The 27,670-nt window shown below is 38.8% G+C and overlaps 1 protein-coding gene across 4 annotated transcripts; it reads right to left on the minus strand.

Moving 5' to 3' along the window:
* Positions 1-2,628: 2,628 nt before the first annotated feature.
* Positions 2,629-27,460, minus strand: WARS1 (tryptophanyl-tRNA synthetase 1). 4 transcript variants are annotated; one of them, XM_068398298.1, is made up of 12 exons: positions 27,376-27,460; positions 26,727-26,782; positions 23,754-23,955; positions 22,446-22,653; positions 13,708-13,816; positions 12,704-12,823; positions 11,941-12,123; positions 10,502-10,602; positions 9,177-9,289; positions 8,005-8,178; positions 4,830-4,970; positions 2,629-3,096 (listed from the first exon to the last, which is right to left on the minus strand). In XM_068398298.1, the coding sequence occupies exons 3-12, from the start codon at positions 23,853-23,855 to the stop codon at positions 2,938-2,940; spliced, it is 1,410 nt and encodes a 469-aa protein (XP_068254399.1). In that variant the 5' UTR covers positions 23,856-23,955; positions 26,727-26,782; positions 27,376-27,460; the 3' UTR covers positions 2,629-2,937. The 4 variants fall into 4 exon arrangements, with proteins under 4 accessions (XP_068254399.1, XP_068254400.1, XP_068254402.1 ...); XM_068398299.1 differs by having other exon boundaries at positions 27,294-27,415; XM_068398301.1 differs by having other exon boundaries at positions 27,391-27,409.
* Positions 27,461-27,670: the final 210 nt, after the last annotated feature.

The following is a 27,670-nucleotide window of genomic DNA, read 5'->3' on the forward strand; positions in this document are numbered from 1 at the left end:
GCTGTGGAACAGCCATGTGAAGCTATTCAGAATCTGTGCTCTTCAGACAAAAGGAATGGTGAAGTATCATGTTTCCACTTAAGTACCAGTCTTTACGCCAAACTTACTGAAGTGTTGCTGTAAATGGGTCACACTGACCTTCCCCTGTTTCTGAGCTGGCTGCTGTACACTGGGAAATTCAACATCCAGTCTTGCTTGAGACCAGTTAATCTTTGGAAAACTGACCCTTATTAGTTTGCTCTGGGAGCAATCCGAAGCCTACCTGGTAGGACTGGATAGAGTGGGTTATAAGGCACCCTCTTTCACTACTTCAAAGGCACCGGACATCAAAACAAGGACCAGCTCCATCAGATGACTAAATCAACACCTAAAAGGGTAGGAAGAGAGGTCAAAAATAGAGTAAGTGTAAATTAAGCCTTTTAATTTTTTTTTTTTTTTAAAAAAAGAGTAAAATCAAAGCAGTTTGATGCAGACTTTTATCTATATTTTTGTTACAGTGAGATGAACAAAATATGAACAAATTGAGGAAAATGTAAGAACAGTGCCTGATAACATTCTTAGACATTTCATGGATGCTTTTGAAAACTGCCTTGTCTTGACTTTTGAATTCCTCTGGGACATGAATTGGAATTACAACAGATTTAGGAATTTGCCAAGACTCCTCTGAGAAACTATCATTTCAGAAGCATGTTTGTAAGAATACGACAGAGTACTTGAGTAAGGCGCTTGCTCAGTAAACAAATACTAAGTAATTTTGCTATCACTTCCCTTTCTAGAACTTTCAAAACATATTTTAATTGCTGTCTCTCCTACAGCGTATTTCCTTTTCCTGAATAAACGAAATAAATCTTGCAGGACAGATCTGCATATAATATTTTAAAGAAGAAATTTGCATTACGAGTTTGTAAAAGCCCTTTAAAAGTCAATTAAAGTCTTGTATTTTATGCATAGCTTAAAGATGACAAAGAGTGGACTACAAGAATAGGAAGGTCATCATTAAAGTCTATAGTAACCAAGGATTAGTTTATTTACTACTGGATTTAAGAAGCTATTTTTTTTTCTAAGAATTGGTCCACCACTTTAAAAAAAAAAAAGCTTTTCTACTGATTGTTAAACACTTGTTAGCACTGAGATACCAAGTCTGTGGGTTATAGAGAGCCAGTTGCTGGTAAACATTTACTTTAATACATTACAGTCAATGGCATTAGATTAGTGATGCCAGCTCATGTAAACTGTAAAGAAAAAGACAAAAGTTAAGCATCGCTGTTTTCAGCACAAGTTTGAAACATATGCAATAGGACTAAACTGGCCTTGCATTTCAGTCTTTCCTTGGTTCCTTGCACAAACATAAACTAACAGGGGCACTTCATATCCAACTTGGCACAGAGGCATTTCTGTCTATCTCAGAAATGCAAAGTCATTGCTGGAGAGGACGTGTACGCTGTCTTACAGAACTGCTGCTGCTGGAAAGGCAGCGGCACCAGCTTCTGGCAGCACAAGTAGCCCAGCACATTCTCCTGTACTAACAGGCTGATCCAAGGTCTACTGAGGTCAGTGAGAAGTCTCACCCTTGAAACTTCTCCCTCAACCCAAGTGTAATCAGCTGACTTCAAAGGTTTACGGTCAAAGTAAAAGTGTGCTTTTTTGGTTTTTAGTTTTATTTACTTTTTTTTTTAAAGAATGCTACAGTCTATATACGTCCACTAGGCCCCACAGTACAGAACCTGTTAAAGTTTAAATCTTTTACACCTCATTCAAACGCCTTCCTTATATTTTTAAATGATTTGCAAATATCACACACCAATACCCACCTGCGTTATCAAAGGTATTTTTATTTGATGTAGATAAGACTATGTCTGGGCTAGCAACTTTCTATTCTATATAAATCAAGACAGATCTAACAGTTTGCATTCAGCACTGTACATATTAAAACAAATTAGCTAATAATTTGAATTTTTCTTCCATAAACCATAGCAAAGACATTGAAGTACTTTTTAAGAAAGGAGATAATTAAGTATTACATGAGGTATTTTAACAAAGTATATTTTCTCACTGGAATACATCTTAAAATAAGTACCCCTAGTTTAAATGACTTGGTGCAGTAAAACAGAACAGCCAGTACTAGAAGTAACCCTGTGTCCAGCAGCGACTTCATTTTCACAGCATGATTTAACACTTGGGATTTTTTATAACTAGAAGCTAAAATTTGCATTTCTATACTATCTTCCACCTGAGAATATGAAGGAAATTTACAGCTTTGTGATAACCTCCTCCTTCCAGAGGCAGTCAGACCAGTTAAATAGCTGCAGAAACAAAAGTACAGTGAGATTTTTTTGACTTGCCCCAGGTCAAAGAAGAAGACGATAGCAAAACCAGCCAGATACTCTTTCTCCCGTGTTCAACTCACAGATCTTTCCATTCTTTCTGTACTGATCGCAGGCCTAAGTCACTGTGTAATCTCCTTTGCAACATTTGCTATCTTTTTGTGTGCAGCATGGTCCCAGTAGCCCAAAAGGACATGGAGTCTAGTAAACCAAGGTACACAGGACAAAAGAGAATGGAGCTACTATTGATTAGTTTGAGATATGACCTCTTACCAACATATCTAAAACAATTTACAAGTTAGGCTTTATCATCAAAATGGGAGTTTTATTTATATTTTCAACATGAAATACAATAAAATACAGTGTTGTGCCGACAGACATGCTTTTCTTCACAACTTGGCAATTCTGTCTTGTATATTCTGATTTTAAATAGATAAGAGTCCCATTTTAAACTTTTCCTGTAATCTGACATTCATTGTAATTGACTCATTAAAAGCAATATTTATAAAGCAACGATTGCAGGCTGTACATAACTAGGGAGTGATGACATACAACAGAAGACAACAATTACTCGGTTTTGGTTTATCAAGTGGTAAGGTACATATGCATTTCTTCAAAATTCAAAAGCTAGCTTCCGCGGAGTCATGAACTGCTTCACCATTTCATCCGTAACCTGCTTCCGTCTCTCTTGATGAGCTGCTATCAAGGGCTGCAATGTTTCAATAAGAACCTTCTTCAGCTCCCCCGTGAGCAATTCCCCACTTGTGTATGCCTGTCAACAAAGTGTTGATTGCTAAATATGGTGCTATATAGAAAAAGACTCAGTGACAAGTATTTTTTTAAAAGCCTGGCCCTAGCAAATACAGATTTGGATGTCTTAAAAATAAGCATGTGCCTTAGCAGATCATGTCATATCACTCTGAAAATATAACTTGCAAAATTGCCTGTTGCCTTTTAAAAGATTAAGGCAGTTGGGCAATTTCATCTGTGACAAGTTATATGGCCTGAGTAAGCTACATTCACAAGAATTTAACTGGGAAATCCTGTAATTATTTGCAGGAAACTGCTAATTTTTCTCCCCAGAATCCCAGTTCAAATAAACAGTCACCCTAAACTGTTTTTTTCAGTAAGAGGTACAAATTCTCATATTTTCCTCTCATTGCATTTGTGTAAGAGATTAGATGTGATTCAAGTATCCTTTTCATAGCAAAGACACTCAGAATCTATGCTCACACTAGTAGTCATATTCACAGTTGGTAACTCACAGTGTGTGTGGGGACAGTAGCTCTCCAACCCTGCTCTTGTATGGGAAAGAGTAGAAGGTTGGAGAAGAGGTTATGGCTGTTCCCAGCAGGGGAAAGCTGATAAACCAGTATGACGTGGGTACTATCAAATACAGACACTGCCTTCCAAAGAATGCATACTGCCTAGTATTGATGGTGGTAACACAGCTGAAGGAAGTGAAATGTCTTGCTGCCACCCTTGGGGACAGAAATCTGCCAGACAGGTTTAAGGAAAACGCAACTTATATGAAGCAGTTTTTGCTTGGGATCAGTGAATCAGTTCCTCATGGCTATTACATTTCTTGTGATGGTAGGAAAAACTAAAAAACAGCAAGCTTTTGACATGAGCTTTTGCAGTTTTGCAGAGTATTTAGGTATCTTGCACATAAGGAACAGGCAGAGTGTATTATACAATTAAAAACAACACTAATCCTAAGGTGGCCTCATTTGAAAAGTAGGGAAGATATCATCTGTCTCCATTTAGCCTGCACCCAGGGCTAAACAATAACCAGTTGTTCTATCATTCAATCTCCCCTCCCTGACCAAGAAAGGGAATTGGGAAAAGGAGGGAGACTCATGGGCTGAAATTTAAACAGATTAAATAAAATAAGAAAACCAGTACTGATACTAATACAAAAGACACAAATATACTTAGCCCACAGAGTGGTGGCAAGTCCCTCCACAGACAGTAACCATAGAAAAAAGAGGAGAAGAGAAGGAGCAAGGGAGAGGAGAACAGAGCACAGAGCCCCCCCATCCACAGCAAGCTTTCCAATTTATAGTGAACCTGGCGTTAATGTTATAGAATACACCTGTGGGCCAGTCTGGGTCAGCTGCCCTGGATTTAGCTGCTAGTGGCCTTGATCACCATACCATGGCTGGCCACAAACTAAATCAAAATGTAACAGAAAATTCATTTCTATAATTTTATCCCCACGAAACCAGGACACTGTCCTACACAGTGTTGGAGATCCTTACGAAAATACTAGGGAAATTATTTTTTTATTTTTACTTTTTAAAAAAAAGAAGAGACAGAATAACCTGTGAGAAAGAAGAACATTGCAACAAATACAGTGGTCTTAATATTGAAACTTGTAAGGGATGGAGAGTGCAAGAATAACAACACAATTACCTTCCTGGAGAAAGTTCATAGGAGGACTTTGTGAGGACAAAGTTGTAACCGTAAGGAATGAATCATATTATTTTCAACTTGGCTGCTTACCTGCTTCAGTTGTTCAAGCCTGTCATCATCTTCTAGGAAGAAAGTCAGGTACATAAAAGACACGTCAACATCACAGTTACCTCCGTACCTCCTGTGCTCTTCAATAGTATCTCTGCCTCCCGAGAAGGCATGCTTGTTAATCTGAAACAACACAATGATTTTACGGTATAATTTCTACTAAATTCTGGATTACTATACTGTAAACAGAGGTGTATCATGATCCTACAAATTCTATATTAAGGACTAGCTGAAGGGTGAGTGGGGCAAGTTAAAGCAGAGCCTCAGGACTGAAGCACGGAGGCAAAAGGTCATTAGAATCCATCAGGGAAAAATGGCTACATACATACTGCCCAGACTGCATAACCAGTACAAACACCAAGCAAAAATTAAAAATAATCCACCCAAGATTCAGTCAAAAAAGTTTTAAGACCCTTTTGCTGAAGCTGTCGTCTGTTGGATAGTATTTGTGCTTACAGGAAATGTACTTCATGTAAGAAAAAATAAGATATTCACTCCATCAAGAAATTAATTTTGAAAGAGATGAAGAAGGCATGGAGAATTCTGAACAAATTCTACAGAGAACGTAGTCTCCTTCTGTTTTCAGGGAAAAGGAAAAGAAGAGAAAGTAAAGTTAAAGATTATAAAACTCTGGCTAGAATGGCTAAAATTAGACAAATGTCCAATTGTTCAGTCAAAAAATGGAATACTTGCTGACTCTCCATCTTTTTAAGCACAGCTTCCTATGGGAAGATGAACTGCACTGGTGAATAGCTCTACCTGTTAATCCTATTCCCAGTAAATTCAGAAGCCACCGGCCTATTTTAAAAATTTATACGTGTGTAGAATTCTCAGAGGATGCTAACCTTCCTACAAATTTAAAAAAAATAAATTGCCAGGAAGAGGAAAAAAAAAAGTATTTCTCAACCATAAGCTGAGCTTTCATTTGGCTCTTGTATCTTTTCAGATATCATCGGTCAGCCAAAAGACACACATGCATATGAAGTAGATATTTTTTTTTAGTTCTGATATCTAGGAACTGTTATATATGTACAATTTCTGAACACTCTTATTATCTGTATGACTGTCTAGTACTTTTTTGAATCTTTCTAACCACCATGTTACAGATGATGTCTTGTGGCAATGAATTCCATACAAAAATGATGCACTGATGAATATCTTAAGAAAATAAACTGCCATCTGTCACATTACATCTATTCTAGTATCGTAGGACGGCCTGAATAGCTGTCTCAGTATCTGTAAAACTGTTTTTACGTATTGTTTTGCACTTCCCCTCATCTGTCTCCTTACTAGATTTTGAAAGTCTTTGTATTAAATTTTTTCTATGTCCCTCATCCCTACAGTTTGTCTTCTTACTAAGGTGAGAGGGATTAAATACAATATGCCAGGTGAAGGCGCATTACTGTTTTACACAAAATATTTCCTATATTCATCTCAAGTTCATTTTTTACATATTCTGGTACCTACTCGTTGACTGAGGGTTTCAGTGATTTATCTATAGTGGGGCACTGATCTTTTCCCTGAATTAGTACAGACTTAGAATCTAAATAACAGTTTCTAGGAAAATGAGTAAATAATTGAGCTGTAATTTGGGGCTGATAGGTGAAATAAGAATAGTTCATTATAATGCTGCCATTCACCTCCTTGGATTTTCTAGAAGCTTCTCAGCCTTTCCCAATATCTAATAATTTTTCATCTTCTATTACCTGTAAGTTTTCAATCTCATTACTTAGCAATATACTAGTGATCTGAAAAATGCTGTAAGCAGTAATTTTTTTCTGTGCAGCAGTGGCACTCTCTTTTTAACCTTCATCCATCACCAGAAGTCACCTTTCCTACTCTAATTTTTTATTTACTGGTCATAACAATGTTTGGTCTTTCGCTCAGACTCTATTTCCATAAAGACTACTTTCTGATGGACTTCAGAAGCTGAAACAAAAATCTGTTTGTCCTCCATTACCTAATACGTTACAGTATGTTCAGATTTGTCTCTTTATAGCTTTTATATTCCAAGTAGCTAGAATTATTTTGTTATTTTTCCAACTAGTTTAAGGATAGCAGAAACAGGGCTTATTAATTGGACATAAGGCTTCTCTGATCTCTTTGCAGATTACTAGCTACTTGTCAGGAAAAAGTATTATCAATATTACCACTAACCATGTATCCTCTATTCTGAAATTATAGGCCTTTTTTAAAAAAGCAACTGTGTAACTGTGCAAATAAACTGGAATTATTATAATCCAAACACGTTAAGAATTCCAGTTCTTCAGAACAGTATTGTTTAATCAGTTTCTATATAAGATAATGAATCATTATGAGATGACTGCAGAAAAATCTGACCTGTACATGGGTTCGTCAATCATAAGAGAATTAATCCAAGTCCACCCAGCACAAACAACATATACATCTTTTTTCTTGTTTTGACAGATAGTTATTTCATGTCTGGCTGTCATGCCTATAAATCCCTTCCCAAAGACTGATTTTTATTTATTTTTTTTTAAATACCACAGCACAGGTGAACTTTTGCAGAACTAAATCAGCTGACACTGGCTAAGAGGGATTTTCCTTTGAGCTAGAAGGGGCACTAGGGATATACTCAGGAGAAAATACCCCTTCTAAAACTTAGGTGAAATTCAATGTAATGTTTATTTGTGAATTGGAGGGAGGAGTGCATGGCAGCAGCAGATCCCCAAGCAGCAGGAAAAGTATGACGTGTGTTGTAACTGACACTGCAACACTTGGTGCTCCCAGCATGGAGAGGCAGTCAAGAGAAAGAGATGTTTATTTGATTTACATCATGGACTGTCAGATTTCAAAACTATGGCAACATAATATTTATTTTTAGAGCACCAGCCTCCACAGCTTTTATTCTTACAGCACTGCTCTGCAGATATCAGATAAACAAACACAATGTTTTGTACATTATTCTACCTAATGTTTGTACTGTTAGACTAGTTGGCAAGGCAAAAGATTATATTTGATAGTCTAGCTAAATTTGCACAACTCGCTCAATTCCTGAAGACGCTTTGCAATGAAACCTATGGAAAAAAGGATGCAGATATGTTCAAAGAAAACATTAAAAAATGGCCATTGTAACCGTGAAGACCACGACTCTTTGTTACAAAGATTTGTGCTTTCAAGTTTTGCAGGTCCTTACCTTTGTTTTGATTCGTTTGGGTGTATCAGTGAGGAAGATGGAGGAGTTTGGGTCACTAGCACTCATTTTTGTCTGTGCTCCTTGCAGGGCTGGGAAGAAGACCGAGTGCAGTAAGGCTGGTTTAGGCTGTCCGATTCTAGGTGCTACATCTCGCGTCATTCTAAAATAAGGATCCTAGAACAACCATCAATAAAAGCACAGAATAAAGTTGAAAAATGTGATTTTAAATGACAAAATGTTCCAGAACCTACTTCCCATCCAGTTCATCCAGAGGAACAAACAAAATCACTTTTTTTAATTTCTGTAATTTTGCCATACACTCCGATTCCCTCAATTAATAGGCATATTTACAAAGATTTCAAATAGTTGTGAAAACTATGCTTGTAGGCCTAGAGATAGATGGACACTAAGATGCAAGCTTCCTCCCAAAGCATTTAACAACAGCATAGAATCTGAGTTAAATCAGTGATCAAGCTGGCAGTGCTGTGCTGCTGATCTGACTTAAACCAACTGCAATAATATTACTACATAATATTGTGGCTGATGAATGTAACTACATCTTCCAGTGACTAAAATAGCTAAAGATTCTGACAGTGCAGAATTTGATTCCTAGAAACAATACTTATTTAAAGTAATGACGCTACCACTGTCACTTGTAGCCAATGTTCTTCTATCCTCTCTATATAGATTGGAATTGTTAAGGTTCTGCAGCATTTCTGGGAAACTATTTCAATGCTTCTTTATTCTTCCTGATAGAAGGTTTTTCCCTATGGTTCAACACAAATCTCTTGTGCTACAAGTTAAGCTCATTACATCTTGTCCTAGTTACCGTGGAAATGGCCAAAAGTTTCTTCCTCCCCCATGTCAGTATACTTTTGCATAGATTTTACTGTCTCTGCTTTCATAGATGCCAGCTCCCAGAGAACTGGGTTGAGATCCAGATAGATCCAAGACTGGCAAAAATGAGTACTGCATGAATACGTGATTGTTGGATTAAGCCTTCATCTTTGACAGGATACCGCACAACACCTTTTTATCTCTTCCAGTTTCTGCCCACAAAAGGTGATTGCAGGAATGTTTTACACATGTTTCAGGCTACCACCATGAAGCCTGAATGGAACATTACAAAAACAAATCCATGAAAACCAAATTAAGTAATATGATTTTCTTACCTGATCGATAGCACATGGGATAAGACACTGAATGTTCTCCTTGCCATTGAAGATCTGTGGAAATGATGAACTGAAGGATGGAGCAGCTTGAATAGCAGGAAAGCTGATCTTTCCTAAAAAACAACACGTTTGGGAAAGCTGAGAAGCCAATATAAGCAATGATAAATAGAACTTTTTGAAATACGTAAAATGAACAAATGAATCATTCAGATACTCAGTTGAAGACCAACATCTATTTTTATCAAGCAGTGTTGCCTTCTCTGAGGAATTTTTTTCATTTTTATCTTCTGTGATGTCAACAAACCTTCAACTAACACAGAAACTAATAAAGAAAGACAGGCTGTGATCACAAAGGTTTCAGAAAAGGTTCATCAGCGCATACTCTCTTCATCATTGAACTATCTACCCTTCCCAGAAATACAATTGACTATATCATCACTCTGAGATGCTAATTTTTTTTTTCCCTCTTTATGAGAGAATGACTATAGAGCTACTTATCAGGCACGTTCCCCTCTAGGATCTTAGAATCATTGCTATATGCATGCTGCACTCATGAAGCATCTCAGGTGTGTCTAGTTTTCTTTTTTAATCACAGAGTGATCAACCTGCTTCCCTGAACAAATCCTCTCAGAACAGAAAGCAAACAGGAGATTTTTCCAAACATGTAATGAAGTCATTATCACAACACCAACTTTTATTAAAGCACTGTTAAGACAGAAGTAGGAATCTTCCATGGTTACAGTGAAGGCTGAAAAGGTGTCACTGGCCCAAAGAATGTTAGTGCTCAGGAACACCAAGGTTTTAATGCCGTCTTTGACACAGAATCTTTTTTTGGCTAATGTGACAGAAACCTGCAATTGCAGTGAAGTAAATGGAAGACAGAGTTATCCAGCACCTTGATAATTAGGCTTTTGAGTGCTCCTTAACTTATTCACATATGTCTATGCATATGTGCATTAATATAACTTTTCCTGAAGATAAAAGCTTCTAGATAATTCTGGCACAGAAATTTTATAATTGACTAGCTGAAATCACTATTAAAAAAAAAGTTCTCTATCCTGGCTACTTCAACATTGGTGTTTTGTACTTCGCTGTTACTAAGCCCAAAAAGGTAGATATCATGCCAGAAATTCCACTGTAAAGTGTTTTCTATACTGAAGGAACCACAATAACACTCTTTTACAATCAGCCTAGAAACATGGATCTTCTTGCTTTTTCTATCAGTTTCATGAATGACAGATACTAATCTCTTTAAATAATTACTTAAATAGTGCCATAGAAAGTGAAAGCAAGCATCACTTCTAGTAACTCATATTATTTCCTACCAATGCAATCACTGTCTGTAAAGCCAAAGATTCCTTTCACTTGGTTAAACGTAACATGCTTCTGAACTTTGACAATGTTTCTGTAAAATCCGGTACTTGTCCTGTGAGAAAGAAAGTGGAAAAATATAAAGAGAAGTCAAGAGCAGGAAAGTGTAGACAGAAACTTTCACTGCAAAAGCTGAAAATGTAAGAAAAACCTGCAGGATTAAATCTCACTGCTTTGGCCTTTTTGTGGCCCATTGAGATGATAATTAAGAGAATTACTTACAAACAAGAATTTTATGCCTTGAAAGTTTAATTTATTCTTCCCTCCCCCCAACATTTACTGCAAACATTTTTTGTCACAATTAACTATCTAAACCCAGAAATATTTTGATTTGAAAATGGTGCCAAAATGCCTCATGGAGCCTGAAGTTTACTTATCCTTATGCTTCTCTGTGACCTCAGGCAACCTGAATGGGTCATGTCTTGTGTTGCTTGGTATCCCCAATGTGTACCCCATACAGGACAGTGTGGTTCACCAAAGGAACAGTAGCTCAAATCCTCCAAATTCTCATTTTCTACAGGCTAAGTTCCCTAGTGGACTTTCTCTGTCACCAAATACAGCAGCAGCATTTCCAAACCAAAAATAGCTCAGCAACTTCTTCCTTTTTTATTTCTGCTGAAGAGCTGAAGCAAAAGAAACAGCAGGTCTGACCTGTCCTCGTTCAGCCACAGGGCAGATCTGTGTTAATGCAACTTTTCTAAGGCAGGCAAGTCAGGGAAGTGAAAGGAGGAAAAACTGCTTTGTAGGCTGCACATTCTGGGGGCTGTATGTGATACAGTGCATCTCTAAAACATATATTCTCTCATTCAAGTCTTTAAGGAAGCTCATCATCCCACATGGAAGAACAAAGCCCACAACTTCAGTCGTGAACTCTGCCATAAAACTTCTTTCTTCTGAGAAGGCAGTTCCAATAGCAGTTTCTTTTTCTTAAATCTTCTTTAAACTTGACTCAAAGTTCAAATAATAATCTTTCATGCTGTATTATTAAATTAATTGACCACAACAAGTTGCTGAAATTCCTTTCATTAACACAGATAAAGCGTAAACACATCTCAAAGAACCTGATACCATCTTAAACTAATCAATCTGAAGGTTTCCTGGTGGTTTAGGTATTTTCACAATTTAGCTGGTTTAATATATTTTTCTTAATTTAAATTTAAGCATTGCACACACAAGTATTTGTTCATATGTTACACAGAAGAATGACAATAGGGTATACATAAAATGTTAGCAGAAAAATTAGTAAGTTTCTATTTTAAGTGTCGTAGAACTTGTCTTGAAGCTTTCAAATTTATATACATGTATTAAAACATTGCTGGCTGTCAAAGTTGGAGAGAAAATAGACACTTTTTTTTTTTTTTCATTACAATGCCCTGAAGAAATTTATACTTACCCCAAATAGTCTAAATCAGAAAATATAAAGGTTTTATTGATGTCAAAACCACATGCAATGATGTCTTTTGCATTTTCTCTAGCATATTCATATGCCTTCTCAGTTGTCAGGTCTTTCCAAAGGTATTTCTCATCATCAGTTAACTGTATAACTAAGGGAACATCAAATACTTCTTGCAGCCACCTAATAAAAGCAGGAATATTTTATCTCAAAGTAAGTTAAAATGAAAACATATGTCACACAGCTAAAATGTTTTTATACATTTAAACAGAAGTATAAAGAGGTCTGCTTCTCTTTTCTTTGTATGCTTATGCAGTTATGTTTATGTGAACAGAATAAACATTTTATACAGATTATAATGACAGCTTACCTGGAAAAAAGACTCACGCTTATTGTTTCCTGTACCTATATGACAGTGGTCACCATTTGCAATGGAAACAGAATTCAAAGAGACTTTTAGCTCTTCCAGTCCAGTGTCTCTGTGTCCTGCTGTTGCAGGCACCACATTATACAGTAATGTTACTGAGTCTCATCAAAAACTCATTTTATGAAGAACAAAAATTCTAAGGAGTGCCACAGGGCTAAGGATGCTTTACGGCGGTGGTGCAGGGATTATGATCATTTTAGTGAAAATGTAAGATTGCATTATGTTCATTAATATTCACCTCAAATAAACAGAACTCCTTGCAATGTATAATTTTGGCAGTTCCATAAACCACGTTCAACATTTCCTTGATTAATATAAATGGTAGAAATAACTTACTTTGTGAATATAAATGGGATAAGATGACCAACGTGCATTGCCTGAGAGGACGGCCCTCTGCCTGTATAAAGGTAAAACGGCTTCTTGTTTTCATAAGCATCAAGGATTTGGTCCATATCTCTACAGATAAAACAGAGAAAACATGACGCAACTCTTTAGGAAGAAACATCTACAGCAAAAAGCTTCTATTCAAAATTTGAGTACTTTTAAAGCCAAACTTATTTATAAATAAAATATAGTATGTTCAGTGTCCTAGAAATAAAAAGGGTTTTGTTTGTTCATTTTTTTAATTTAAGAAAAGTATTGTCTCCTTCAGTCTCCATGAAAATACTTCAATATAACATTATATATTAATATTTAAATTAAAATAAAAAAAGGTGCAACTTTAAAAATTACTTAATTGGAGAATAATTTCTAAGGCCGAGTAAAACACAGTTGGGAATCATTTCCCAAACAGGTTTAAACAACCATCTTGGAATGGTCTCTGGTGGAGGTCATGCCCTGAATCATGCTCAGGCACTTCTTTGAAATGTGCTAGCTGCCATAGTCCAAAAGCCCATGCATGTTAACAATTAAACACTGTAGATGACTGGCAGGCTGGTGCTTAGGATTATTCCCTGAGCCTTTATTATGCAATATTACAGATGCATAGGTCCACAGGCCACATGGACCCTTGTTGAAACCAGCAGTGACACCATATGAGCCCTGGAGTTCTCTGCTAGGCCAATTCCTGTCTGGCTGCTAACATAGAGTCAAAATGGAACCCGTCCAAAGCAAAGATTCTCTGCACACTTCTTCAATTTGGCATCAGTGAGGACATATCAGAAACTGATGCAACCAAGGGTTTCAAATATTGCCAAGGTTGTTGCAGTTGTTGCTAATTTCAAATGACACAGTTGGTTTACCTTGGTGGTCTTTTACTGGTCACAGGTTTCTCCCAATAATGCTCACAGAAAGTCTACCTAATCAGACCTTTTTGAATTTTAAAACAAGAAAAAACTCACCTGTGAGAAAAAAAGATTCCTCTACGTAGAAAGTGGTGAGGTTTTTGCCCAGTAGCTCTTTCTATTCGATTGATCAGATCCATGTCAATTTTACTGCTGCCAAACCGAACTATAACAATAAAAAGTAAAAAAAGAAAAAAAAAAATAGGCACGGCATAGCATAGCTACAACCAGATCTCTGATTTACCAAGAACATACCAATGCAGCCTAGACTAAAAAGGACAACTCCTTCAAGTCTCAGGTAAAATGGCTAGATTTTCCTGATTCTTGCCGGGATTCCCAGCAGTCGCCTCTGATACTAACTCTAGGCTAGGAGACCCAGTCTACTCACAACCTGTAGTACTGCACCATCCATGACTGATTACAACTGCAGCCTCCTTATAGCAGGAGTATTGCTATTCAGAACAAAAAACATTCCAAAGAAACATATTAAGGTCAATAACTTGGCCTCTGTAAGCCATGGGATAAAAATGGCTGCAAGGCTCTGAATGTTCCTCTCTTGATGTCTAAATTTTCTGCCCTCAGATCACATAGTTTTTAATTTTCCAACCCCAAACACTCTTTTGTAAAATTCATTCTTCTTTTATATGAATATGATTACAGTCACTGCTCCCCTCAAGAGGCTTGAAAAGGTATTACATAATACTCTCCACTGCAATCAAATAACACTTATTACTTGGTGGTTTAGGAAATCAGCTGATTAATAAACCAACATTTTCAGATGTAGTCATTTCATGCAAGAAAGGTTTTGACAGAGTGAAACTGCACTATTTTTTCCTATTCCCAACAAAATTGAACTGGGAAAGTCTTTTTTTTTTCTTCAGTAAAGCTTCCTACCCTCCAGTCCCAATTCTTGAGCCCTAATAAGCACGTCAATGCTCCATGATTTGGACTTGATTGAAAAAATCTAGACAAGAATCTACTCTTTGCTACTATTCTGCTCTATTCAGCATTAGAACAACTTGCACTATTAATTATTGGAATTGCCAAAGTATACAAGAGAACAAAACACAGACTCTGGATGTAAAAATACATTTTATATGTACAAAATATATAGATCTATCTATTCCAACTATCTTATTAAAAAGAGACTACACTGGCAAATTCCCTGGTTATAAGACACATGTTCACATTGGAGAAGCACTTAGGATCTTCCTAACGGTAACAGGAAATAATTATTCCACAGGAACGTATGCACGGCACTTCATGAATCTCAAATACCTTGAGAGTTTCCTAAGGAAACTAGAAACAAAGAAATTAATTTTAAGCCATTCATTATGCAGCTAGTAAACTATGACTTACATGACTACTATACTTCTGCCCTGTGTAAAATACAAGTACAATCATTTTGAATGCCCCACATAGAATCAGGTTTACTTTGAATTCCCTCCTTATGCATGTTCCTGCTTTTAAATTTTCAACTTCTTTTTTATGCCAAAAGCAAGTAACATTAAAAGCTTTCCTGCAGGAGGAAGGAGTATCATAATTAACTGAAATGTCCTTCCAAAGACTACAACCTTCTACCAGAGCAGGTAGGCTTGTAACGTTACATCCTAGTATGTGGTAACAATCCTTAGCTGGGCAGCATAACAGTTTACACCCTGGACAACAGAGAGACCGATTCCAGCTGGAGGCAGAGCTCTCTGCCTGTGCTGGTTACCCAATGTACTGCCTTGGGTATGCAACTCATTTTACAAAGCAAATTAACCTGCAGGGGCAGCAAGGAATATTAAGCACACTGGGGTAATTTGAAAGGCCAAATATTCAGACACTCTGGGATCACTATCCTAGACTAGACTAACTTCTATCCCGGAAAGGGGAAAGGAAAGAGGCCTTTCATCCCTTTACAGCACAGGTTCTTGAAGCACAGCATGGAGGCTATTTTTTGTCCATCAAGGCCTTGCACACATCTCAAAAAAAGACTATTTAAAACCATGGCCATCCTGATCATTGAGACTGTAGCGCTCCCAAGAGATTTATGAGGGATGGGACCGAAGAGTCAGACCAACATAGAATCATAGAACGGTTTGGGTTGGAAGGGACCTTAAAGATCATCTAGTTCCAACCATCCTGCCACAGGCAGGGACACCTTTCCTCTAGACCAGGTTGCTCAAAACCTCATCCAAAGCCTCATAAACACTGCCAGGGAGGGGGCAGCCACAACTTCTCTGGGCTACCTGTTCCAGTGTCTCACCACCCTCACAGGAAAGAATTTCTTCCTAATATGCAATCTAAATCTACCCTCTCGCAGTTTAAAACCATCCCCCCTCGTCCTGTCACTAGTTGCCCTTGTAAAAAGCCCCTCTCCCGCTTTCCTGTAGGCCCCCTTCAGGTACTGGAAGGCTGCTATGAGGTCTCCCCAGAGCCTTCTCTTCTCCAGGCTGAAGAGCCCCAACTCTCTCAGCCTGTCTTCATAGGAGAGGTGTTCCAGCCCTCTGATCATCTTCGTGGCCCTCCTCTGCACTCGCTCCAACAGCTCCATGTCCTTCTTATGTTGGGCGCCCCAGAGCTGAACACAGTACTCCAGGGGGGGTCTCACGAGAGCGGAGTAAAGGGGCAGAATCACCTCCCTCGACCTGCTGGCCATGCTGCTTTTGATGCAGCCCAGGATGCGGTTGGCCTTCTGGGCTGCAAGCACGCACTGCCGGCTCATGTTGAGCTTCTCATCAACCATCACCCCCAAGTCCTCCTCAGGGCTGCTCTCAATCTATTCTCCGCCCAGTCTGTATTTGTGCTTGGGATTGCCCCGACCCACATGCACCCTGGAACACCAGGATGTCCAGAAGCCCTGAGTACAGGGAGTTCCTCTCCTACACTTTGGCTGAAAATGAGGATGTGTGTTTGTTATGTCAACTGTTTTTTCATTTTGTTACATGAACAATTCACTGAACAGCCTTTCACAAACAAAAATCAGGAACCCCCACTGAAGGAAAGGCTCAATCCTGACAGGAAAGAAGAGTGGTAATGTATCCAATTTGAGCACCAACTTGGAGGTAAGCATTTCTGCTGTTCCAGACCCTCTATACCCATTTCATTTTCTTCTAGAATTACTGGTTATGCACAGCATTACTACAAGGCTTTGCATATACTCCTTAAACTTGAAGTTAGTAGGAATTCATTACTAAATGGGAGGGAAAACTAGGCATGTTATCATAGAATCATAGAATGTTTTGGGTTGGAATGAACCTTTAAAGGTCAAGCCCCCTGCAGGGAGCAGGGACATCTTCAACTAGATCAGGTTGCTCAGAGCCCTGTCCAACCTGACCTTGAATGTTGCCAGGGATGTAGCACCTACCACCTCCCTGGGCAACCTGTTCCAGTGTTTTACCACAGAATCACAGAATCAATCAGGTTGGAAGAGACCTCTGGGATCATCGAGTCCAACCATTGCCCTGACACCACCATGTCAACTAGACCATGGCACTAAGTGCCATGTCCAGTCTTTTCTTAAACACATCCAGAGATGGTGACTCCACCACCTCCCTGGGCAGCCTATTCCAATGTCTAATAACCCTTTCTGTAAAGAAATTCTTCCTGATGTCCAACCTGAACCTCCCCTGGCGAAGCTTGAGGCTGTGTCCTCTTGTCCTATCGCTAGTTGCCCGGGAGAAGAGGCCAACTCCCACTTCACTACAACCTCCCTTCAGGTAGTTGTAGACTGCAACAAGGTCACCTCTGAGCCTCCTCTTCTCCAAAGAAGAAGAAACCACCCTCATTGTAAAAAAATTCTTCCTTATATCTAGTCTAAATCTGCCCTCTTTTAATTTAAAACCATTACCCCTCTCCTATTGCTACAGGATCTACTAAAAAGTTTGTCCCCATCTTTCTTATAAGCCCCTTTTAAGTACTGAAAGGCCACAATAAGGTCTCCCCAGAGCCTTTTCTTCTCCAGCCTGAAGAACCCCACCTCCCTCAGCCTTTCCTCATAGGAGAAGTGTTCCATCTCTCTGATTGTTTTTGTGGGCCTCCTCTGGACTCGCTCTAACAGGTCCATGTCTTTCCTGTGCTGAGGGCTCCAGAGGTCGACACAGGACTCCAGGTGGGTTCTGACCAGAGCAGAGCAGAGTGGCAGAATCACCTCCCTCAACCCGCTAGCCATGTTTCTTTTGATGTGGCCCAGGATATGGCTGGCTTTCTGGGCTGTGAGAGCACATTGTCGGCTCATGTCCAGCTTTTCATCCACCAGTATCCCCAAGCCCTTCTCCACAGCGCTGCTGCTCTCAATCCCTTCATTCCACAAGCCTGTACTGATACCAGGGGTTGCCCTGACCCAGGTGCAGGACCTTGCACTTAGCCTTGTTGAACCTCATGAGTTTCACACGGACCCACTCCTTGAGCTTGTCCAGGTCCCTCTGGATGGCATCCTGCCCCTGAGGCTTGTCGACTGCACAACTCAGCTTGGTGTCTGCACCATTATCCAATGGGAAACAAGTTCCTGCTTACAATTGTTCATTTAGTCTGGGTGAATCAAGCAGGGTATCATACAAGGGAAGCACTGGGCCCATCCACTGACCCATTAAAAAAAGTCACTAAAAAGATGAATGCTGGTACATGATTCAGCAACCATCGCTTTCATCCATATGTTTTCTGAGCATTATCGCATCTGCTTGTCCTAAGCAAACCTTAATCACTGAATTAATTTCTTCCTAGCAAATAAAATGCATTACAAAATGGGAAAGTAATTATAATCTGGATGAATGCTAAGAAGAGACCAAATGAACATAAAAATGTTTGATTAAGCAGAACAATAGCAACTGGTAAAAGGCTTATCTTACAGAAACAGAAAACATGAGAATGCCTCAGACTAACTGGGGCTAGCCACCCTAGAAATATCTGTATACTGTCACAGAGAGCGAGTAAAAGCTCTCTGATATATAGAGGACTTCACTGGAAATGCCTAAATATCTTTATTAAACATTCACAGACTGCACAACTCCCTTTTCTTTTTCCATCTTCATCTTACCTGTGAAAAAATCGGATACTTTTTCCCTACCTATTTCCTCTTATTCCTCTTATAAGGACTCTCAAAACATTTTAGGCTCTCTATCCACAAAGAATCGGCCTTCCTAAGCAGTTTCTGACAAGGACAGTCTCTACTCCTTAACAAGCTTTTAAAAAATTCCTAGTCTGCTTTTGATCTCTAGTGTTCTAGCTTTTACCAAAAGACAGCTTTCAACTCACTGTACATAAGAAGTCCTGAGAGCTGCCATTTTCCAAAGCACATTTGCATTTGCTGAAAATTTATTGTGTACTTTTCCTCTTTGCCATTGCCATGTTATATTTGCACACAGAAAACTAATAACCTACTACTTGTTATACAGTAACTTTACTGACCAGGACAGTCTCAATAATCTTTGAAGAGTCATGGCAACTAGGAGAGGTTCCTGGGGGCTGGAAGAAAGCAATTGCCACTCCTACCTTGAGGAAGGGCAAGAAGAAGGAACTGTGGAACTACAGGCTGGCCAACCTCACCTCAATCTCTGGGCATGTGATGGAGCAAATAATCCTGGAAACCATTCCCAAATATTATTAAAGACATGAAGGTGACTGCCAGTAGTCAGCACGGATTTATGAATGGGAAATCATGCCAGACCAACTTAATAGCCTTCTATGATGATATGACTAACCTAGTAGATGAAGTGAGAACAGTGGATATTGTTTATCTCAACTTTAGTAAGGCTTCTGACACCATCTCCCATCTCATTCTCATAGATAACTGATGAAGTTTGGACTAGATAAGTGGACAGTAAGGTGAACCGAAAACTGGCTGAACTGCCAAGCTCAAAGAGTTGTGACGAGCAGCACAAAGTCCAGCTGGAGGCCAACATTATTTGTGTGCACCAGTGGGTTGATACCGGGGCCAATACTGTTTAACATTTTCATTATGATATGGATGATGGGACAGAGTACACCCTCAGCAAGTTTGCAGATGAAACAACACTGGGAGGGATAGCTGATACAACAGATGGTTGTGTTGCCATTCAGAGGGACCTCAGCAGGCTGGAGAAATGGGCTGACAAGAATCTCATGGAGTTAACAAAAGTGAATGCAAAGTCCTGAATCTGGGGAGGAATAACTCCATATATGGGCACAGGTAGGGTGCCAACTGCCTGGAAAGCAGCTTGGCAGAGAAGGACCTTGGGGTCCTAGGGTCCTGGTAGACAAGGAGTTGAACATAAGCCAGCAATGAACTTCTGTGGCACTGGAAGGTCAACAGCCATATGGGAGACATTAGGAACAGCGCTGCCAGAACGTCGAGGGAGGTGATCCTTCCCCTCTACTCAGAACTGATGAGACACATCTGGAGCAGTTCTGGGCTCCAGTATAAGAAGGACACGGACATAATTGAATCCAGCAAAGGACCATGAAGATGAAGGGCTTAGAGCACCTGTCATACAAGGAGAGGTTGAGAGAGCTGAGATTGCTGAGCTTGCGGAAGACAAGGCTCAGGAGGGATCTTATCAATGTGTATAAATATCCAATCAGGGGAGGTGGGGGGAGTAAAGAAGACAGCACCAGACTTTTCTCAGTGATGGTGCTGTCCAGTGAAAGGACAAGAGGCAACATGCACAATTTGAAACAGAGAAAATTGCATTTAAAGATAAGACAAAACTTCATATTGTGCACATGGTCAAATATTGGAACAGGTTGCCCAGGGAGGTCATGGGATCTCCATCCTTGGAGATAATAAAAATCCTACTGGACAAGGTCCTGAGCAACCTGCTCTAGTTGACTCTGCTTTGAGTAGGGGGGTTAACTAGATGATCTCCAAAGATCCCCACCAAATTCAACCATTTTTTATCGCTTGCAATATTCAGCTCACTGAAGTATCAGCATGGTTAGCATACAAAGCTCTTACTCACTCATCCCTCTGCTCTTTGCTCATGCTCAAACCAAAAAAAAAAATTCTCTAGGGATATTCATGTCTAGTACTTAGCTAACAGAACCCTTCTTCCCAGAATATCTTCAGGCTGTTTTGTTGGGTAACCATACACTTAAGTGCCTGCCTTGGACAACCATTTGAGAAGAATATCCCTTTACAAAGTGCTTTTGACACTTTCATTTCTTCTATGTTTGAGTAAACACAAACACCCTGGCAACTTTCTCTGGTACCACTAATAAATAAACAGTTTATAGGTGGCACAAAAATTTCCTTTATGGTAAGAGCTATCAGATGTCAAGTTCTTGGACAATACTTTTTATTATTATTTTTAAAAGGGGGAGGAAGAGGAGGAAGTTTATGAGTAACAGGCAGTAACTTTTTCACTTCCTGAAGTGGCTAGGCTAGTATTCTTCTCTGAAAAATTTCCAACATATCTCTTAGAACAAGCAAAATGACTCACCGACAGAATTCCCCAATCTGCTAGAAGTGTAAGTAAGTAAAAACCTTCAGGCTAACCCACCACTGTAGGGTAGATCAAAAGGCCATACATATACACACATACACAAACAGGTACTGGAAAAAAGGACATTGCTGTTAGGCTTTAGCATAGCTTTAGAAAATTGATTTACAGTGAAGTCGTCTCAGAAAGACCTTGAGATTGTGCCAACACAAGTATTGTACTCTTCCCACTTTCCTACAAGACTTAGAACCCCTCCCAAAGAAAACAAAAAACCTTCTCCCTACCTTCTACACAAGTAACAAGATGATGACAGATCTTGACCATTTTTAGATTCTAACAATTATCTTTCTTCCTTCTCCCCTGCCAACACGTCTGTCTTTGCACACTTCTCCCTTTCCAACATTTTGTTTCTCCTGTTATCTCCTGCAGACTAAGCCAATATGCACATACATTTGACGTAATATTACAATAACATCACACGGAATTAAATGAACAGTGACACTAGCAACTGACCTCCCAAAAGCAAATATATGGTTACTGACACGTAAGGGTGTATGCTCTATTGTGAGAAACAAGCTGCTAAGCAGATACCAGCAATGTACAACTGCTAAAGAATTTTCACTGAGGTACTAACTATGGATTGAAGATTGACAATAATTTAAAAAAAAAAAGCAAAAATAGTAAAAATTAATTAATAGTTCTCTCGCCTGTTTCTATGTTAGACTCAAATAAGCTATAAAAAGTGGACTGTAAAACAAATAAGGAAATTAACTAAACTCCCGTTTCTTAAATTACAAAACTGCAAGTTTTGTAACATCCCTGTCTAAAATATTTTCTATTACATGCACGTTTTTTGAATAAGTTGCAGCATCTTTTTCATCCCAGCCAGCACTTGGCTGCTTGATAGTGTGTCTTGCAAAGGAGTCATTACATTTATAGATTTCTGCCTTAGTTGTGGATCATCCCTGTTCTCCCTAATTTAGAAGTCGAGACAGATGTGGAGACGTGGTATGAAGAATCCCACAGCCTGGTCAGAATGCTCTAGGCTCTAGCTGTTCTGCATCACAGCCACAGAAGATGCAAATACTCAGTCACAGTGTCTTCGTTAACTTCTAATAACAATTCTTATGCAAAAAAACAAACTGCAAGTAAAACTTCTATTTTAAACTGAAAAGTTCTTTGCAAAGTATTTAAGTCTTCCATAGGAGATCCCTGCCTAAGACACTTTCAATTCCTACAGCGAATTCTTTAGACATGTGAATGCTAAGATTAAACATAATTTAAATGATACCTATGATGGTTTTTATCGGGATTTGTTACAACCCCTTGCTGGTTTTGTGGTCATTAGGATCACTTGACATAAATTTCTTAGTAGCAGTCAAGAAAGAGTTATACCTATGAGTTTGTCATAATCCACACCCTTAGCATTTGATGTCTGCACAGTCCAGGGGTCCACAAAATCCTCATCCTCTTCTTTAGTTGTATCGTTGTTTATTAATACAAGATCTCTTGGAGGCAAGCCTGCCTGATAATCTTGCCCTGTTGTTGTTTTATATGACAGTTTTAATGATAGTAGCATCCTCACTGCTGCATCAATTTCATCCTGAATAAAGGGAAAAAAAAAGCTGTTTGACTTAACATACTTAAGACAATTACACGAATGTCCCAACCTTTCAAAATCTTGCATCCATGCTTTGACTTGAATTGCATTATTCATAAACTCTAAGCCTTTATTTACATGTTTGCAGCATCACTGTGAAAGGTAACAAAAAAGCAAACAGCAGGTAACCATTTCCTAACCAGCAGAATTTAAAGCATCACCATTGCCAAGATATTTAAAGCACCTCTATCTCATTTCTCAGTTTCTGCCTGAGGAAAAAAAATGCTTCCCTGTTTTTCAGAGGTATAACAAGCTTAACATTTTAAGCACAAATTTCTCAGATATATAAATATAATATAAATTATTATCTAATTTACTTTACAATGCTTTTAGTGGGTCACCTTAAAATAATTTATTCATTATAATTCATTGACAGACTTGAAGACAAACTAGAATAAAAATTTCCTTACAACTTTCATTGTTATGACCTTTTCAGTACAAAGCTATTGTAACATCTCATGCAAGCAATAAATAGATCAATACTTTATTCAGCTTCCAGTTTTCAAGGCTTACTCCCACAGGCAATACACTGAGAGCCCATATTAAAACTGAGCTCTTTTTGCTAACATAGGGATGACAGAACAGGGAACTTGAAATTAATGGCAAATTACTAAATTACTTAGGGGAGATTAAGCAGGGACTGTCAGTACAGTTACAGGAAGATATATTATTTGCTAATGTGTACAATAACGCATGGAGAAGATTTTAATGAAGCATCTAAAACCAGGGAAGAATTCAAGTGATACAAATTTTACTTGAAAACCAAATACCTTGGAACCTGTCACATAGCATGGCAACTGACCGAAGCAGACTTGTAAGCCTATGACTCTCCGTTCTTACTGCAAGAGTAAAAGCTATGCTCTTGCTAGTGACTACCTTACTCCAGGTATGTCCACTGTTCACAAAATGGACATAAATACTTTTAACAAGATTTTTTTCTTACTGTGATACAAAATAGATCTCAGAACAACCATATTCTTCAGCACTCTTAAACAGAGACCTAACTTGAAAAAGGATGGGTTCAAAACACGAAATGGAAATACCTTTGGTGCTTTTCCTGCTTTCAGTGCTCTGACTTTCTCTCCTTGTTCAGTTACTCTTTCAAACAGCTGAAGTGGACTCAGAGAGTTCGGACTATCAGCCATTTTGCCAGACTGCAAAAGATCTGTTTATTTACAATTCAACTAAATGTAATGTCTTCTAATTCTTCAGCTTGTAGATTCAAAACAGCAGCAACAAGGAGAACTGTAGGGCAAAAAATAGTGTGTTTTATTCTGTCATGTATATCTTAAAGATTAGATGAACAGAATAAGAATATAAAAACTATACTGACCCCATACCTAATGCTATTCATATAAGATTAATAAATGTGGAGACACTAACAATGAGCTTCAGTTTCATACAGAAATGGACTGAGACTGACAAGAGTACCAAATAAACTTAAAGATCACTCTTAGTGTTGTTTGTCTATGTATCTAAGGCTAGAACACCTTTTCAAACTCCTGAAAAAAGTAAAATTAAACATATGTATGATTCAGAGCATCTCAGAACAGCTGGTAGAGGTCGCGTTCCTGTGTGATATGGTCTAGGTAATCCTGCTCCGTCACGGGGATTGGACTAGATGATCTTTCAAGGTCCCTTCCAATCCCTAACATTCTGTGATTCTGTGATTAGTTAATGTTTTTGCACTACTTGATACCCTGCCAAATTCTGAATGATAATGAGATTTTTATAACTATCATATGGAATTTTGTCTTACTATATGTAACATAGTACTTCAGCCCAAAGAAAGATATACAAGAGAAAATCTTAGTCATCTTTACTGCTTTCCTCCAGAGGATACAAAACATACTGATGATCAACGAGAAATGGTACTTTCTAAAGAACAACCAATTCTTGGGTAAGCAATAGGCTGTAAATTTAAGGAACTATTTGTTTCTCAGCATTATGTAGGAAAAGTAACCCTAGGAGATGGCTTAAGATGATGAGATGGCTGAGAATAAGAACACAGCAGTCTTCCTATGTCCAGCATATACCTTCATCACTGGAGCTTCCTAGCACAGAGTGTGACCGTGCTTCCACAAATGGGCTTCTCTCCCAGGCTAACATTTACAACATCGTATATATTAACAATAACATAAGCTGAAAGTTTCTTAGCAGTCTATTAATTAACTGCAACCAAGACTTTGGAAAACTACAACTGCCTCGTTTACAGTACACTAACATAGAAAGTACAGAAAGTTAAATAATGCTGTTAAAATGTTAAGTAAGCATACAGTTTCTGTTATCAAATGCATTAAAATAATTTTCACTCTATATCAGAAACATCTTGATCTTTGTCCTATCAGTTATAATCTACAATTTTATAAATAAGCTCTGCTGTACTTAATTTTAGTGAATACACTGAACACCTCTTAGTAATTTCCAAGAAAGGAAACTCCTGTAACATGGATTGAATTGAATTAACTCATACTTTACTACATATGCCTCCTGTAAAGGTGGCACAGCAATACACAGTGTCCCAGCAATTTCTTCCTCTAATTTTTCTAAAATTACCTGATAAATTGTCTTCATGTAATCTCTGATTAAAAATTTTATTTATGCCTAAGAAATCCAGTGAATTTGTTTTCAACCTCCCATGAGTGAAAACTCATTTCAACTGCAAAGGTAGAATTTCTTATTTTAAGAAATCCTTATTTTAAAAAATTATTCACGCTCAGCAGCTCTCTGTACAAAATAGTGAGCTTGCCATATTTACATGGAAGAAAATAAGTGTTAAAAATGGGTAAGGAGGACACCATCTGTCGGAAAAACAACATTGTAAGTGAAAATGCAACTATCTTGAATCCATTTTGGATGAACATACCACAACAACAACATACACATATAAGCACATAGAGAATTATAAAAGAATTTCATAAAACCTGAGGCTGTTAAAATGATACAACAGTGTAGATTCTAATGACAAAAGTCAACGGAGGGAAAAGTAAATTTTCCATTAAAACTATCATTGCAACTTGGCCAGAGTTGTGAAGTGCTGCCTTGCAATCTGATGTGGTCGGTTTATGTAATCACCCAAGCTGTTGTACAGCTTTTTTTTTTTTTTTAAGAAAGTGATGTCATCTTAATTAATAAACTGATGCTTATTTTACACGCACTGTATTCTGATGTGATAGTGACAAATGCAATGCAAGTTGAAAGAGTAAATTAACTTCATACTGAGTTGTGAATAGTGGTGTGTTGGAAACACAGCATTCACCCTAAGCATTCTCTGTCATGCTGTGTCCATGTCCATGAAGGAAGAACTCTGTGCCCATGTAAAGTCCTACTGACTCGCAAATTATTATGTCTCTCTGGAGATACTCCATAGCACATTATTGATCCATTGCTACGCATGGAGCATGAACAAATCGAGATTACAAGATACATATGTAACTGAAGCAAATCATAAAAGCTGTTAATAAAAAAAATACATTCATTTGGCTCCCTTTCCCAGAATTAAAAAAGAAGAAACAAAAGCATATAATACTGGCATTAGCTGTTCAGCAGTATTTCAAAGTGTTCCTTCTACAAAATAACCAGCCTAATCACAACCTTGGTTATATTTGCACAGTATATATTTAAACTGCCACTATAAAAAGCCTTCACCTGCCTAGAAAAATTAAGAAGGTTGCTTTGGTAACTTGCTGGTTACCAAAACAAATCTATCATGAAGGCTTTGCTTGTCAGACAGCTGCAATATTCCCAGATTTCAGCTTCAGCTGAATACCCTGCGAAAGCCGAGAAGTGTATACAGCCACTTGCCAACTGAATTAACTTAGTCTATTAACACTGATACCATACTTAGATTACATAAATGACTAAAAAATAAGACTGACATATTATCAGTAATACTCAAGTTTTTAACCTAATCTCGATCCCTTCAAGCTTGATTATTTGCAGTTTGACAGTGTTATTTTAAAGAGGTAATTTGAAGCAACAAATAATTCTCTGATGTATTCCTACAACTTACTTACATTATTTTATTTGGATACTAGTGTTTTCCTCTTTTTCATGGGCACGATATATTTAACTAGAAAAGAAAGTATATAGAGTAAATTCATATTAGAAAATGTTTATGAAGATTAACACACACCCTTTCTGTAGGGATATGCCAGCTATATTTACTGGCTTCAAATTTTACAAAATAGAAAAAGGTAAACAAGAATTATTCTTTGGTGTAGAACAAATTGTGACTTGGTGTTTTAAAACAATTCCTGAACGTACATTCTTACTGGGAGATCGCCTCCATTCAGAAAGGCTGAAATGTCACAGCTGAGACTGAGCCCGGGCAGAGCAAAGGCAGTCCCCAGCTCTGCCCTCCCTGAGCAGGGCCGCATTTTCCAGCGACCAGGACTCCCTCCCTCCCCTCCACTGTTTCCCAGGGAAAAGGGCTTTCTCTCCCGACGCGTTGGCGATGTAGCCACGGGGGCTGCGGCTCCGCAGAGAGGGGTGGAAAAATCCCTTAAGCGCATCGACGCCTCGTAAAGGGATGGAGAGAGGAAACATGCCCAGTAGTGACCCCCACTCCCAGCGCCCCGCACCTGCCACGGGGGCGCCAGCAACCGCCCGCCGGGCCCCTCTCCCGCCCGCCGGGGTCTCTCACCGAGGCCCAGCCCGGCCCACCTCAGCTCTCCTCACCGCTCCTCTGTCACTGCCATTGCATCACCCGCCAACCGGCGCGGCACTCATGACTCCCGGCTGGGAAACACATACCTTCCGGAACCATTGTTTCCCCCTGCCCTTCCTCCCCCTACAGTCACCAGCCCTACGAAGTGTCCCCTCGACCGCTGCAGCAGTGGGAGAAGGGTTACTGCGCGGCCTCACCCCTGCACTTCCAGACACGTATCCCCTGCAGTAGGGCTGTGAGGCTCGGGCCCGTTTGAGAAGGGCTCCTTGTTTCCACCCGGAGCACTTTTGA

Source organism: Nyctibius grandis, chromosome 4 (genome assembly GCF_013368605.1).
Source record: "Nyctibius grandis isolate bNycGra1 chromosome 4, bNycGra1.pri, whole genome shotgun sequence".
Taxonomy (NCBI): Eukaryota; Metazoa; Chordata; class Aves; order Nyctibiiformes; family Nyctibiidae; genus Nyctibius; species Nyctibius grandis.